The 17,307-nt window shown below is 41.0% G+C and overlaps 1 protein-coding gene across 5 annotated transcripts in view; it reads left to right on the forward strand.

Annotated features, from left to right (window-relative positions):
• fam161b (FAM161 centrosomal protein B) overlaps nucleotides 1-14,159 on the forward strand; it is a 32,313-nt gene extending 18,154 nt beyond the window's left edge. For all 5 annotated transcript variants that reach the window (XM_041215184.1, XM_041215185.1, XM_041215182.1 and 2 more), the window contains exons 7-10: nucleotides 6,769-6,936; nucleotides 7,233-7,332; nucleotides 8,392-8,546; nucleotides 10,201-14,159. In XM_041215184.1, coding sequence (XP_041071118.1) covers nucleotides 6,769-6,936; nucleotides 7,233-7,332; nucleotides 8,392-8,546; nucleotides 10,201-10,372 — 595 coding nt within the window. In that variant the 3' untranslated portion in view covers nucleotides 10,373-14,159. The remainder of the gene's footprint in view (nucleotides 1-6,768; nucleotides 6,937-7,232; nucleotides 7,333-8,391; nucleotides 8,547-10,200) is intronic.
• The last annotated feature ends 3,148 nt before the right edge of the window (nucleotides 14,160-17,307 follow it).

A 17,307-nucleotide genomic window follows, 5' to 3' on the forward strand; every position in this document is an offset into this window, starting at 1 on the left:
AATATATTATTTATTTCTAAATGCTCTGCTATTACATCTTTATAATAGACTAATATTTTCCCAATGACAGATGTTAAGCTAACTGGCCTATAGTTACCTGATTTTTTGTCTCCCTCCCTTTTTGAATAAGGGTGTTACATAGGCAGTTTTCCAATCCTCTGGGACTTTGCCAGAATCTAAGGATTCTTGGAAGATTACTATCAGTGCATCCATTATCTTTGTAGCTATTTCCTTTAATATCCTAGGATACAATGCATCAGGTCCAGGGGACTTATCAACCTTTAGCCCCATTAGTTTCTCTAGTACTTTTTCTCTAGTGATAGTAATTGATTTATTTCCTGCGCCCGCTTTTGCCCATTGATTATTTAGTATTTTGGAATGCTATTAGTGTCTTCTATCGTGAAGACTGATGCAAAGTATTTATTGAACTCCTCTGCCATTTCCTGGTTCCCCATTATTATTTCCCCAACCTCATCTCTAAGGGGCCGTTGGCCTCTCTCTTCCTTTTTATAAACTTAAAGAGGCTCTTACTGTCCGTTTTTATATTACTTGGTAGTTTACCCTCAAAGTTTATTTTCCCCCTTTTTATTATTATTTTGGTCATCTTTTGTTGGTTTTTAAAACTTTCTCAATCCTCTGGCTTACCAGTAATCTTTACCACATTGTATGTTTTTTCTTTCAATTTGATACTATCCTTAACTTCCTTGGTTAACCATGGTTGGTTTATCTCCTTCCTAGAACCCTTCTTCCTCACTGGGATATATCTTTGTTGTCTTAAACCGTCTGCCATTGTTCATCAGCTGCCTTTTCTGCTATTCTGCCAAACTCCTTTCCCAGTCCATTCTAGCCAACTCTGCCCTCATTCCTTTGTAATTACCCTTATTTAAGGTCAGCACAGTTGTTTCTGACCCAAGTTTCTCACTCTCAAACTAAATGTTAAATTCTACCATGTTATGGTCACTGTTTCCTAGGGGATCTTTTACTCTGAGATCATTTATTAAACCTGCCTCATTACACATTACCAGATCCAAAATAGCCTGATCCCTGGTTGGATCCACAACATATTGTTCTAGGGAATTGTCCTGAATACACTCTATGAATTATTGCTCGTGGCTACTTGTGCCAATTTGATTTTCCCAATCTACATGAATATTAAAGAATGATTAATGTACTGCTTTTTTACATGCCCTCATTATCTCCTGATTTATTCTGTCCTATAGATTAGCTACTGTTGTGGGAGTAGTCTATAAACCCCCTAAGTGTTTTCCCCTTGTTCTTTCTTACCTCCACCCATATGGATTCCACATCTTCCGATCCAAGATTATTTGTTGCTATCATATTTATTTCATCTTGTACTAACAAAGCTACCCCACCACCCTTTCCTTCCTGCTTATCCTTTCAAAAAGTCACATATCTCTGAATATTTAGTTCCCAGCTTTGATCTCCTTGTAACCATGTCTCTGTAACAGCTATAAGATCATACCCATTAACCTCCATTTGTGCCTTTAATTCATTTATTTTGTTCCAAATACACATACATTTAAATAAAGAGCCATTAATTTTGCCATTTTACAATTTTTTCCCCTTTTATGATTGTCTTTTTATGATTTTTTTCCCTTTGACCCTATTTGCTGTTGTCTGTCCCTTCCTGTCACACGCTGGGTATCATTACCTAAATAGCTGCCCTGCAAGCTGCCATATCATTTTGATTTGTAAGCCTACGTATCCCGTCTCCAGAACATTCCCCCTGCTCTATTTAGTTTAAAGCCCTCTCTACAACCCTAGTTATTCAATTCACCAGGACACTGGTCCCAGCATGGTTCAAGTGAAGCCCATACCACCAGAACAGCTCCCTTCTACCCCAGTACTGGTGCCAGTGCCCAATGAACTGAAACCCATTCCTCCCACACCAAACTTTGAGCCAAGCATTTCACGCCTTAACTTTATTTACCCTGTGCCAGTTTGCCCATGGCTCAGGTAGTAATCCATTTCAGAAGGCAGCTAAGAGTCAACCACATTGCTGTGGGTTTGGAGTCACATATAGGCCAGACCAGTTAACAACGGCAGATTTTCTTTCCTAATGGACATTTGAACCAGATAGTTTTTTTTTAACAACAACCCAATAGTTCATTTTCTGGAGAATTCATCATTAATGATACTAATGATGCTGGGATCCTGGGCTTTATAAGTAGGAGCAGAGAGTACAAAAGCAAGGAAGTTATGATAAACCTGTATAAAACACTCATTTGGCTTCAACTGGAGTGCTGTGTCCAGGAAGGGTGTGAAAGCATTAGGGAGGCTGCAGAAGAGATTTTAAGAAAAAAATTCCAGAGATGAAGAACATCATTGCATGGATAGATTGGAAAAGCTGGGGCTGTCCTCCTTAGAGAAGGGAAGATTAAGAGGAAATTTGATAGAGATGTTCAAAATTATCAGGGGTCTGGATAGATAGGTAAGGAGAAATTTTCCCATTGGCAGAAGGATCAAGAACCAGAGGGCACTGTTTTAAGGTGACTAGCAAAAGAAGCAACAGCAACATGAGAAAAATCTTTCTTAAGCAAGGAGTGGTTAGGATCTGGAATCCAGGACCTGAGAGTGGTGAAGGCAGATTCCATTGAAGTCTTAAAAAGAGAATTATCTGGAAAGAAAAAAATTGGCAGGGCTATAGGGAATATAATGGGATAGGTGAGTTGTTCTTGCAGAGAGCCAGCACAGACATGATGGGCCATGGTGGGATATAAGTTAACAGGAAGCAAAGAGTAGGCATACATGGGTCATTTTCAGGTTGGCAGGATGTAAGGAATCAACGGGGGCCTCAACTATTTAAATATCAAATATCAATGATTTGGATGAAGAGACTGAATGTATAGTTGCTAAGTTTGCTGATGACACAAAGATAGGTAGGAAAGTAAGTTATCAATGGGACATAAGAAATCTGCAAAGGGATATAGCTAGGTTAATGACTGGGCAAAAAATTGGCCGATGGAGTATAATATGGGGAAATGTGAAATTGCCCACTTTAGCAGGAACAATAGAAAATCAGCATATTACCTAAATGAAGAGAGATTTCAGAACTCTTGAGGTATAGAGGGATTTGGGTGTCATGGTACATGAATCACAAAAAAAATTAGTATGCAGGTACAGCAAATGATTAGGAAAGCAAATGGAATTGTTGTTTATTAACCCGAGGGGAAAGGTTGGATAGGCTGGGCCTGTATCCATCGGAGTTTGGAAGAATAAGAGTGATCTTAATGAAACATGCAAGATCCTGAGGGGATTTGACAAAGTGGATGCTGAGAGGATGTATTCCCTTGTGGGAGAGACCACAACTAGGGCAAAAGAGGTCTTCCATTTAAGACAGTGAGGAGAATTTATTTCCCTCAGAGGGTCATGAGACTATGGAACTCTTTTCCCCAGAAAGTGGCAGAGGCAGGGTCATTGAATAGATTCTTGACTAACAAGGGCACCAAAGAGTATAGGAGGTAGGCAGGAAAGTGGCATGAGGTCACAATTAGATCAGCTATGATCTTATTGAATGGCGGAGCAGGCTCAAGGGGCTGAATGGCCTTCTCCTGCTCCTAGTTCGTATGCTTAAATCAAAAAGAGCAGTAGCTCAAATACTGACGCATGCGGCACACTTCCTTCCATTCTTAAAAAAACAATTGCTCATCACAATTGCAAAAGATTGTGGTGTCTGGAAATCTGAAATAAAATCAAGAATGCTGGAAATACACAACAGGTCAGGCAGCATCTGTGGAGAGAGAATCAGAGTTAATGTTTCAGATCAATGACTTTTCATCAGAACTAATGGGTTCAAATATGGAGTTATGGGCGAGATGGGCACAGATTTTTTGGAGATGAAGTGGAAATTGGGGATGGACCTGAGCTGACTGAGTATTCTTAGCATATTTTGTTTATAATGCAAATTCCAGCATGCACAGTATTTTACCTTTGTGTTGGGGATGGCCGCTGTACTTTGTAGGGCAGAGGGCTCAATGATGAGTTTCCTTTGAAGGAAGGTGCTGACTGCAAATTAGAAGGGGAGCAGGACAGTACCTGAGGGGAAGGAACAGGTAACAATATTAGTTAATATGAGACAGGAAGGAAAGTTGGGTGGTCAGCTGTTTGGTGAAAATAGATTTGAGGGAACAAGAAGTGGGTCTCCTAAACTAGAGAAGCTGGGAGAGAACTAACAACTTATGCTAGTATAACAGGCAACATCAGTAGTGATGGTTCGTATAGCAACAAATAACACCTACACTTAAATAGCAGCCAAACATATATCACACTTATCAAACATTCAACAACAACTTACACTTACCTGGCAGTCAACAAGAGCTTGCATTTAGAGCAACTTATAGTATCCATCAACAATTTATACATATTTGCAAAATTCCCAACAACTTAGACTTACATTGCCAGAAACAACAACAGCAAGTTAAACTTCTATTACTGCCAACAAGTGAATTACATAGGAGCCAAATACAACTTGCACTTAGGAAAATTCCAACAATAACTTACTCTCGCATGACAGCCAACAACAGTTCACATTTATATATCAGCCAACTACAACAGCAGCCAACAACTTAAACTTAGATATCAGCTTACAACTTAACACTTGTACAGCAACCAAACATAACTATACTGATGTAGCACCTTTCCTAGCATAAATGGCCCACCATACTTTCCAGGATTTTAGAGAGCACCAAGAAGGAAATGGGAGAGGTTCCAGGAGATGATTAGAGGCGCAATGGAAGCTGCAAGTTTTGAGGAGGATTTTGAAGGTAGAATGTGCAGTGGAGAGATTTAGGAATAGAGTTCTAGTGGTCACTGTTTTAAAATTAGGGCTGCCCTTTTAGGACAGAGATGAGGAGAAATTTTTTCTGAGGGTTGTGCGACTTTGGATCTCTCTGCCTCGGAATATTTTTAAGGCAGAGGTAGATAGATTCTTGTTAGGCAAAGGAATCAAAGGTTATCTGGGGTAAATGGGAATGTGGAATTTGAAACAAGATCAGCCATGATCTTATTGAATGGTGGAGCAGGCTTGAGGGGCCGAATGGTCTACTCCTGTTCCTGTTTCTTATGCTTATGTAAGCCTTAATGGCAGAAGTTTCCCTCTCCTAAGGGTGAACTGTGATAATAGACCAAAATCAGAAGAGTGGCATGTGCAGGCTGAGTATAGGACTAAAAAAAGTGATAGAGGTCAGGTGGAATGGGGCCATGAAGGCATCTAAAAACATGAATAATGATAAAGTTAGTGAATCATTGCAGATTGGCAAAGGACAGGAATGATAGGTGGGTGAGACATGGGATAGCATACCATTGGCAGAGTGTTAGATAAATTGAGTTTCTACATGGTGGATCTCGGGAGGCAAGTGCAGAGCACTGGAGAAATGGAGCCTTGAGTTGCCAAAGATGTGATTGGCACTGTCTGTGACAGTGAGCTGAGTTAGCTACATAGGTGATGGTATCGAGGTGCACATAATAGTCTTGGTGACTGGATGTGATAGATTTGAAGCTCAACTCAGCTGGGAGTCAAACAGGATACCGATGTTGTGCACCAGCCTAAGTGAGCAGTCAGGAAGGGGAATAGAATTGATACCTCAGGCGCTATGTGGGGTAATTTTAACTTCCCTAAAAAAGGTGGGTTTGGGTCACCTGAAAAGTTAAAATTTTAAAGATTTCAAAACCTGACAAACCCGCCAACTTGCAGTTTTAATGGAGACAGGGCGAAGGTGGGCGACCAAAAAACTCCCGGGGCGGATCAGTTGGTAAAACTTTTTAAGGAGACTGCGTGCCTCCATTTTAACAATTTTTTAAATTTTAAATTGGGTTTTCCTGACAGGTAAACAGAGGCAAGAAAGGTTGGATATCAGGTAAGTGCTTTTCCAGCACTGCTTATGGGCCAGGAGGAGCAGGAGATTTTTATCTCAGTTGAATAACCTGTAAATTCATGATCTGTCTGACCCTGTCTCCTTCCCACCTACACTATATCTGACCCCTGATCTCAGCACCCCTGCCTCCCCTGGCACGATGAGACCCTCCCAACCCAACCACCATTGCAATCCCCAAATAGCAATTTTTCCAACTCCCAACAGTGATCTCTCCCACCCTCAGTAGATCCTGTGACAGCAATCCCTTCCTACCTGTTCCTCCATTCTATCCTTCTGATGCAGAGTTTTGCCCCCAAAAACCAACTTGTCAGGCAGGCTTGATGTTGTGTGGGAACCTAAAGAAAAAAAAATACAAAAGACATCTGTCTTCCAGGTTTCCCCACAAATAATTCCTCCCCCCCAACACCCCCATCCCCAGTTCTGAACGTGCAGGCCCGTAAATATCAAGGCCTATCTTTCTGGTTTTTGCTCTGGTTTCTATTTGTTGATATTGAGCTAGAGATAGTACTAGTTCATCCAGGACAAATCAAGGAATCATGCTAGATAAAAAGTGGCATTTTAACTGGAGACTGGAGGTTAAATAGCACATCCGTGCTCTTGATGCAGAAACAGCGTGTAGCATGCAAAAAAAAAATAGTGCCACATAAGCAAATTAATAGTTATGTATTTATCCATTATTTGCTCTGCATCTCCATTCTGTTGTGCTCATTCTTTCAGCTATTTAGGCTAAAATCTGATAAAACTAACATGGAAAATGGCTGGCAGAAAGGACAAGAATGACAAGTCCACCTTTGGGTCAGCCCACAATCGGTGAGCACCAGGAAAATTAGTGTTTTATAGTTGTTTGAATAGGTGATATGATTTTATCCCATAGAAAATCCCTGGAAAAACGGGATAAACAGGAACTAGAGAAAGCTCAATGGATGGAGAAGTACAAGGTGAACACCCATGACATGAGCAAAACATTACTGATGCGGGCTAAAGCTATGGATCCTCATCAAAGTCTAGCAGAGACCTACAAAAAAACATTGCAGGAGTATAGGTTTGTTTGATTCTTGCTATACCACTTTTCAGCTATATAGAAATAAAGATGTCTTGCAATATCAATAACATATAATAAAATGGCTTATCTACTATGTATGCTTAATGGTAATTAGACATGATTTATATAATCTCTGTTCAGTTGGATGTTAAAAATCGCATGGCATTATTTCAGACACAAGCAAGTCTCTGTCAACCAACACCAAAGACAGATTAACTGCTCCTTCGTCTCACTTGTAGTTTTTGAAACCTTGGTGTCCCCAAATTCCAATTAATCAGTTGTCCTTTCATTTTCAGGCAGAGAGATCTCAAGAGGAAGAAAGAGTACAAGAGGGAACTGGAGGAGATGAAGAGGCGAGTCCGCAGCAGACCCTACCTCTTTGAACAAGTCACTCAGGTGAGGAATTAAATGGTTGAGAGTAATAAAGCACAGAGCTACAAATACAAAAGCCAAATACTGCCGATGCTGGAAATCTGAAATAAAAAGCAGTGTGTTCTGGAAATACTCAGAAGGTTATGCAGCACCTGTGGAGAGAGAAACAGAGTTAATATTTCAGATCAATAACCTGTTAAGAGGATACTGGAAGTATGGCCACATGATTTGACCATCACCAGTAAAATATTAAACAAGGAAGCCAATACATTCAGGAAGGAAAAGGAGAGAGAATTAAACAGAAGATTGAAAATTATTTAAATTTAATATCTCCATGGGCAGAATTTTCTGCCTGTCGGGCGGGTGGGCCTGACCCAATCTCCGGCAGGTGGGGAGTCGATCCCCGCCAGAGAAGTGGGCCACACTGCCATTTTGCGTGGGTGGGCCGGTTAAGGCCCGCCCAGCGTGTTGTCCAGCGGGAAGCGCTATGCGCTTCCTCTGCGGGCAGGGGGGTTCCCTAAAAGCGAAAGTTCACTCTTTCGCGCATGCGGATGAAAGTACGCACATCTCCTTGAGGCTAAGTGCAGCCTCAGGGAGATTGCTTCCACGTTGAAAAATATTAAAAATAGAAAAAAAAATTCCCTTACATGTCCCCCTCATGAGGACATGTTCATAATTTACACAATAACTTTATTAAAATTTTTAAAACCCTGCATGAAACCTCATCCCGCCGCTGGATGAGGTTTCATGTTTTCTCTATTCGCCACCGGGGCTCCTGGCCTGCCTACCAACCTTAAGGTTGGACGGGCAGGTCCTTTAATTGTTTAAATGATCCTGTCAGTGGCCTCAATTGGCCATTGACAGGTCAATGGGCCCGCAGCTAATTTTGCTGCGCCCCTGCCTTCCTGAAAATTTAAGTGGGGCGGGATGACGTCAGGAGTTCCGCTCGACATCATCCCGCGTTATTTTACACGTCGCCAAGCGGGCCCCATCCCCTGCTCACCGACGATAAAATTCTGCCCCATGTGAAAGAGTGCAACATAGAAATCCACTTAGCAGTATAAATGTTCATTTTTTCTTCAGAAAAATGCTGCATCAGAAGCTGAGAGACGATTTCGTGAAAGGTTGCGGCAAGCTGGGGTGGATGAAGAATTTGTCCAGAACAAAGGAAGAAATGCAGAGGATATTCCTCTCTCAATATCCAACGATGAAGACAATAGCTTTGGCAGTGAATACAGGTAGAGCGATTTGTGACATATATATTAGAGGTATTGGGCTATTACAGGGCGCTGGCAAAAGAAAACTGAATTGTGAATTACTATCACATAATAAATAAATCTCATCACTGGGAAGGTAATGGTGGGGGATTGGGGGGGGCCTTCACATGACAGTTGAAATAAATGGTAGGAGATGCTCAGCAATTTTGCTATTTCCCAGCTTTTCTTTTGACATTCAGAGCTGTCACGTATCATTCCCCCTTGCACCCATAACTAAGGTCAAATGCTCCTTGGTGTAAGAGAACAAAACAGTAGGTCTCAGATTATATCCTGTCAGATAGAGGATTGTACACTTTCTTTTTCAAGATTTCAAAGATGGGGAGGATAGAAAGGGATGCATGGCATATCCACCGGGGTTCCCTAGCGGGAGATCAACAGAAACCCTGGAGAAAGTGTTACCAGTTAAAAGGCTGTTTACGTCATTTCTTGTGGGTTTCCAACTAAAGTCACAGCAGGAGATCAGAAGAACTCCACTGAAGCTCAGGGCCAGTGTTTTCAATATAAAGTACCCCACACCATTTACACAGCATATCCTTCTCCATTAAATCTAGTCTGAAGAGTAGGACACTGGCTCTTTATGGCATATTATGGGTTCCTGATGGTACTCTGGCTATTTGGGAGGTATGGGAAGATAAGGGGCTAGTAACCAAAAGAGAGAATTTTTGTGAGGTATGCAGCATGAGAACAAGGAACCAAAAGAGGTTAGGGACAACAGGATATAGAAGCCAGCAGTTGGTGGTGTTTGAAGATGGTCTCCTGCTCATCTTGAAATAGTAATATGTATCTTTCAAAGGGGGTGGATAGGGCTTGCGAGAGAACGAGGGAGAGAGAGAGATGGGTGTTACTACAGAGGCAAGGTTGAAGCTGAACCTTCACTTAGGATCTCAATAAAAATATATAGGCACAGGAAGTATTAAAGCTGCAGCTACATTTGTATCAATGAACACACATAAAACAGTGGAATCATTTATATTTTAAGAACAGGAGGAGGCCATTTAATCTCTCAAGACTGCTCAATTACATTGTGGCTGATTTGTACCTCCACTCACCCACCTCTGTTCCATGATACCTTTACCCAGCAACACTTTATCAATATCCTTGAAAGCTCCATTCTTCCAGTATCCATCACATTTTGGGGAGAGAATTCCAGATTTCTATTATCATTTGTGTAGAAAAAAATGCTTCCTAACTTCCCCCTTAAATGACCTAGCTCTAATTTTAAGATTATGTTTCCTCTTGATTTCCCACACCGGAAGAAATAGTACCTCATACCTACCCTGTTGAGCCCCTTTATCATTTTAAGAGATTACCCCTTTAATTTTCCAATTTTCTTTATCTTATGTGTGTGCAGGGTGCTAAGTGATTGATATACAGAATTTCTTGGTCATGAATGGGAACTACATAGCTTGTTGAGTTGTTCAGTTTTGCTTACTGGGCAGGGATGTCAGTTTGATATTTTGAATGTGGAGACTTGAGTTTTATTTTGCAAAATCCAGTTCTGAATTTTCAAAACCTCAATCTGTGACATGGTTCAGAGCTGCAAAAATGAAGATTCTAAACTTGCGTAAGTGTTATCAGGATCCAAATTCTGAGCTATGTTGTTTTCCTCTTATAGCAGAGTAAAGCATGAGAATGGTGAGACGAGTGAGTCCTTGGAAAGCATCAAACCAGTGGAAGTAGACGAAGAAAAAAATATTCAGTACAGGGACGAAGGTGAAAAGAATAGAGAGCAAGAGGATGATTCTTGCCCTGACAAGCAAAATAGTCTCGATTCTTACGTAAGATAAAATTCAACCCGTGAACGGTACTAATAATTTTAACCTTCTCTTGTTGCTTTTGTATCTCGAGAGACTCTTCTTGCCTTCTACTGAAACAATTGCAGTTCCTCCAGCTTGTAGTTTCTGGCCTGGGTACATTAGCAAACATTTCTCATTCTGTCTGGCAGGCTCTATTGGTTCTGGTTCTTGCTGTTGGCTTGGAGGTTAGACTGGCGTTTGGGTATGTTTTCATTCTTCTGTTCCATTGCTTAATGTTGACCCATGCCTGGTTGTTTTATAAAATCATAAGAAATGCGAGCAGAAGTAGGCCATTCGGCCCATCAAGCCTGCTCCGCCATTCAACAAGATCATGACTGATCTGATTGCTGCCCTAACTCCATTTTCCTGCCTGCATCATAACGCTTGACTCCTTTGTAGATCAAAAATCTATCTAACTCAGACTCCAACACATTCGGTGATCCAACATCCACTGCTCTCTGGGGAAGAGAATTCCAAAGACCAATGACCCTCTGAGAGAAGAAATTCCTCCTCATCTACATGAGCCTGTTATCAGTGTATCTGGGAAACACATCACTTCAGAATCCAAGCACACACACCTTAAAATATTGTCATCTAGAGCTGAGATAGCATTGATAAACCACTTGAATTTCACTTTGACCAGTTAATGTAATATTTCAAAAGTTGTAACTGGTTGGACACCCAAGTCTCTGGGTTATCTTATTTATGTACTTAATGTAATGTTTTCCATCTATGTGTTTGGATGGATAAATGCACAGACTATTCCTGGAAAATGTCCATAAACCAGGAAGCAAAGTATGCATGGAAAGAGGTCTGATGAAGAGTCATATGGACTCAAAACATTAACTGTATTCCTCTCCGCAGATGCTGTCAGACCTGCTGAGTTTTACCAGCTATTTTTGTTTTTGTTTCAGCTTTCCAGCATCCGCAGTGTTTTGCTTTTATCATGGAAAGAGGCTATTCGGCCTGTTACACTAGCTGATTGTAAGACCTATCTAATTAGTCCCACTTCCCATTCTTTCTCTTCAAATTTCTGCTATCCATAAAATTAGAATCATTCTAATACATTTCCTAATTGCAAACACATTTAATGAATAAGCAACCAAATCACTGAAAATATTACACTCCTTTCAGCACCCACAATGTCACATAATGGTAAAAATAAATTCCAAATGAACTACTAAAATCACATTAAAATCAGTAATTCTCCATCCTATGATCCAATAGCTAAAGAAACTTAAGGACTCCCCTTTCATACCTTCAGGATGGATACTCTCACACCCATAAAGAGTTGGTTTGGCCAGCAGCATCAGGAAGACAAATGTCAAGGTCCAGGATGTTGCCATTCCACCTTCTATCTGCAGTGACAATGTGACAGTGGAGGTTGTTGATAGCTTCGATATCTGGGCTCCACAATCACTAGCATTCTGTCACTTGATGCTGGAATCACCACATGCATCATAAAAGCTGCAGTTGTTATGACCAAGCTAAGTAAGGTTGTGTAAAATAACAGCAACATGACTGAGAACACCAAACAGCGAGTCTACCAAGCCTGCATCCTCAGTGCCCTCCTCGAAGTAGTGAGACCTGGACCACATATGCTAGGCAGGAAAAATGGGCTGAACAGTTTCCACCTATGCTGTCTCAGATGTCGCCTTGGCATCTCTGGGCAGTATAAGGTCACCAACTTGGAGGTCCTGAAGCATGCTAATTCCATCAGCATACACTCATTGCTAAGCCAATGGTGTCTGCGCTGGCTCAGCCATATTCATTGGATGATGAAGGCCTGTAACTAAAGACCATCTGTATGGTGAACTGACCTCCATTACAAAGACACCTCCAAGTGAGACATAAAGATGGTGAACTTTGACACAACTGGGATACAGTTGCTGATGGCTGAGATCTCTGGAGGCTGACTGTTTGGAAGGGCATTGTAAGAGGCGAGCAGAAACAAAAAGCTCAGCTGGCCGAGAAGAGGGCCCAAAGAAAACAGAGGTCAGCAAATCATGCATCTTCTCAGCCCAACATCTTCCTCTGCAGCAAATGCAACAGAGACTGAGATGCAAGAGTGGGGCACCTAAGCCAGATCAGGTGATGCTTAGCACAGAGTTGAGCAACACAGTGCGAACCATCATCTCACAAGATGGAGGGCTGAAACCCCTTTTTTGGTCTCCCTTCCTACAGTTTGGATCATTCAGTCTGCCTCAAAGGTATCTTCCAGGCCTCTGTGCACTTGACATGACTACACCTCAATCCCCTGCAAATACACCACTTTTCAGCCCCAGTACATTAATAATCAAGTTTCTTCCCCTCTGGCTGTGGTTTGTTGAATCTTGCTAGGCCGCTACTTACTAAGTTTTGGTCACAGCTTGTTTAAGATGTCCGCCTGGTAACTTTTACTGGAACTTCTTATAAAAAGTGAATAACTATCCATTCGGAATTTTTAAAAGTTTTTATTTTAATTCGCAACACTCCACCCTTCAAGTCTGATTCTAAACAGTTTTTTTAAAAATTCAGTAAGAAGAAAATAATCCTTATTGCTATGGGAACTGAAAAGAGTAGGTAGGGTTTAAAGAATGAGTCACAACACACAAGTCAGAATTGGAAACAGTAAGATGCAAGTTTAAAAAAAAACACTTAAATTGTATTCTTCATGCGTAATCAGGTTGAGACAGCAATGCTATTATATTACTGTAGCGGATAAGAAAATGCATTTTATTGTTTGAATATTATTTCTTTACATTTTTTCTCCTTATACTCTGAGGTTCTGGGTACAGTAGCAACACTTTTTTTTAGTTTTGTGCTTTTCTCCCTGGGCCCTGTTCCGTAACTTGCAATTATATAGCACCTTTGATGCAGTAAAACATCCCAAGGTACTTCATAGGAGCTTTATCAAGCAAAATCTCCTCAATGGCATGAGCTGCGATAATCCCAGCTCTTTACTGTCAGAAGCTGCCTCCTATGTTTCTTTCAAATGTCTCTGAATTTTATTTCTGAAAGTCACTTCCTCAGGTGAGGAACAGAAATTTTCCAGTTTGCTGCAGCAAAATCTTTGAACTGATTTGCCACTAAAAAAGTAAAATACTTGTCCCAGGTAATTTCTTTACTTTTGTTATAGGTTGATTTGTTTAATTTTGTTGTTTTCGTATGCATTGTTTTTTTTTTGTGTTTGGATCCAATTTTTAACTGGCAAATTCCTACTATTATTGAGTAAGACTGATGCAAATGTGAACTCTTTTGCAAGTCATAACAAGCCTTTGTTCTAATCTTAGAAGCTTTCTGAACGGATCTCTTGCTCCAGAATACAGAAAGGTCGATAACTACTATATTGTTTTAAAAATCTGGCTTTCTGCCTATTTTTTCTTTTTGCTGTCTTTGTTGCGATGGTTATAATTTATCTTGGAAAACAACACTATCTACATTTATCACTGAGATCTCCAATGTATGTAAAATGGTCAACTCACTCACTGTTTTCTATGGAATATAGGAAATTGTATATTATAAATTGATCCCAATCAAAAGTATGTTAATATAGCTCAGAATTTGGATCCTGACAACACTTACGCAAGTTTAGAATCTTCATTTTTGCAGGAGAATAAGATCAGATGGTAAACGCACTACAGAATGGAGCAACCTATATGTGGATCATTGTCGTTCTGATCAGTTGTTCTGTCTGTCTCACACCTGTTCATTTAGCAAGACTGATTTTAACTAACAAAATATCTCTGAAAAGGAACCATCATTGTATCTTTAAAATTAAATTATCTAGCCACTGTCAGTTTCTATCATTCCTTCTTCTTGGATCTGATTAGTTTCTGGTAACCAAGAGTTCATAATATGCATCACCAGTAACCTTGTTACAAAGAACCAATCCCTCTTCCTACCAGAATTCGCACTGGTGATTGAGAGGAATCAGTTCCCCTCAACTGGCTCCAGCTCCTTTCACCTGACCTACTTGGTATCTCTGCAAGACAACCGCACTTCCAGGTTCCAATGACAGCCTGTCCTTAGCCATTTGGAGATAATGGCTAATTATTTCTGTTTGGTCCCCTTAATTCAGAGAATGTGGATGCCTTTCAAATTCAGTACGAAAAGAGAGTGGTACAGTATTCTGATGTTTCTACATGCTATGCCAGGCTACAGCTTCACATCTCCAACACCAGCCTTAATAATACCATTAGTGAAAAACAGAGTAAACCCAGCTGTTTCCTCAGAGAGACAGGAAAAACAAAAATGAATGATGGCTGAGGTACTCCACTCTTGTGTAGGATAAACACCAACAGGGACTGGTTGGGCCAAGTGTTTCCGTGTTGTAATTTCTATGTAATTCTCCTGTGACTTCAAGCATTGTTATAGAACTGCAATAGCAGACACCCAGGAGAGCACGTACACTTGGGGAAATAAGCAAAACAAGAAAGGGAACATCTTATTAAAGCAGAAACTGTATTCCTTTATGTTCTATAGTACATTACTGCAGTTCAGAAACACTATATTTCCAGTGCTCACGGGCTGTTTGTCTATTGCTAATCGATATACCAATGTTGGCCTCAACACCATATATCGTTCAACAGCAGAAGCAGTGTACATTTTGACTCCATTAACCTTAGACATCATCTACAATTTTGCACAGGATATTACAAACACATTCTGCTTCAGGATTGCAGTGGCAGGCATAGAAACCTTCCCACACAGGAGCTTATCATTTGGCCCATCATGTCCATGGCAGTTGATACAGAGCTATCCAGCCTCATCCTACCATCTTCCTGCACAAGGTCCATAGCCCTACAGGTCATAGCTCAAGTAGGCATTAAATGTGATGAGAGTTACTGCCTTCATTACCCTTTCAGACAGCGAATTCCAGATCACTACCATCCTCGGTGAAAAAAATATTTCCTCATCTCCCCTTTAAATCTGTGCCCTGTCTGCTAAGGTAAATAGGTCATCCCTATTTATTCTATCCCGCCCCCTCAATTCACCCCTTACAGAAGTTAAGCCGTAATCAGAATAACTTTATACAGTTCTAATATAACCTCCCTGCTCTTTTATGCAATGCCTCAGCTAAAGGAAAGCATACCCTACACCTTCTTAACCACATTGTCCTGAGCTGCAATCTTTAAGAATGTGTGGACAAATACTCCAAGGTCCTGCTGATCCTCCACACTACGCAATACCTTCCCATTTATTGTGTATTCCTCGCCTTGCTACATCTCTGAAAATGCATTACCTCACGCTTCTCCATAGTGAATTCTATTTTTCATTTTCCTGTGCAACTAACCAGACCATCTATAACTTTCTTTCTCAGTATCAACCATACGGCCAATTTTTGCATCATCTGCAAACTTCTTTATCACACACCTTACATTCGAATCTAAAGCATTAATATAAACTACAGAAAGCAAGGGATCGAGTACTGAGCCCTGTGAAACTCCACTGGTAACAGCCTCCCAGCCACAAAAACATCCAACAACCATTAATCTTTGCTTCCTGCGAGAGCTAATTTGGGATCCGATTCGCCAGTATCCCTTGGATCCCAAGGACTTTTACTTCTTTGACCAATCTGCCACATGGGTCCTCATCAAAAGCCTCACTAAAATCCATGTTGACCACACCCACCTTCTCAAGGGCAAATAGAGATGAGCAACAAATGCTGCTGTTGCCAGCGGTGCCCACATCCCATGAAAGAATAAAATTATCCCTTCCATTTTAACCAATAGTGCAACGTTAACTGTCCTCCAATTCCCTAGCACCATACCTATAGTCAGGGAGGATTAACATAGGATGGTCCCTTGCTTCTTTTAACAACCAGGTTTGATAGTTTATCTATTTTCAAAGGTGTCAAAACCCTTCATTACTTCCTCTCTCACAATGTTTATCCCATCCAATGTTTCACGCTCTTCCTTAACAATGACAAAAAATACTGTGGAACTCCCTAATAGCACTGTGGGTGCACCTACACCACATGGACTGCAGCAGTTCAAGAAGGCAGCTCACCACCACCTTCTCAAGGGCAACTTGGGATGGGCAATAAATGCTGACCCAGCCAGCGAAGTCCACATCTTGTGAATGAATAAAAGAAACAAAAAAATAAAATTATCAGCCCCCTCCTTTGTGAAATCAGGCGCAAAGTATTCATTAAGAACCTTACCTGAATCCTCCACCTCCAAATATTTGGTCTCTGCTAGTCCCCACTCTTTCCCTAGTTATCCTCTTGCACTTTATACTGTACATTCAAAACATGATTTTTCTTGCCAGTATTTTTTCATATCCTCTTTGCTTTCCTAATTTTCCTTTTAATTTCATCTTGCTAATTCTCTGCCTTTCATTTCCAGGTGTGCTTTTCTCCCTTCTGAATCTATGTTCAGCTTCCTAACCCCCTGCCTACCAAGTTTAAACCTCCCTAATAGCTCCAGCAACCCCCCCCCCCCACGAAGATATTGGTCCCAGATCTATTGGGGTGCAACCTGTTCAACCTGTACCAATTACACCTTGCCCAGATTTGGGCCCAATGCCTGAAGAATCTAAAACCCACCCTCCCACACCATCTTTCCAGACATACCTTCATCTACTTTATTTTCCTGTTTCTGTATTCACTAGTGTGCAGTATCAGCGGCAAATCTGAGGTCACGAGGTCCTGCTTCTTAATCTCTTAATTCCTTAAAATGTGCCTTTGGACCTCAGCCCTCTTCTAATAACATTCATACGGCTATGGACCATGAACTCTGGCTGCTCACCCTCTCCCTTCCAAAATGTTCTGCAGCTGCTTGGTGAAATCCTTGACCCTGGCACCAAGGGGGCAATAAACATACCATCCTGGAGTCATGCTGGCTACTATAGAAATGCCTACCTGCTCCCCTAACTATGGAATCCTTGATAACTGTAGCTCTCTTGATCTTCCTATTCCTATCCTGGACAGCTGAGCTGTCCAT

Source organism: Carcharodon carcharias, chromosome 20 (assembly GCF_017639515.1).
Source record: "Carcharodon carcharias isolate sCarCar2 chromosome 20, sCarCar2.pri, whole genome shotgun sequence".
Lineage (NCBI taxonomy): Eukaryota > Metazoa > Chordata > Chondrichthyes > Lamniformes > Lamnidae > Carcharodon > Carcharodon carcharias.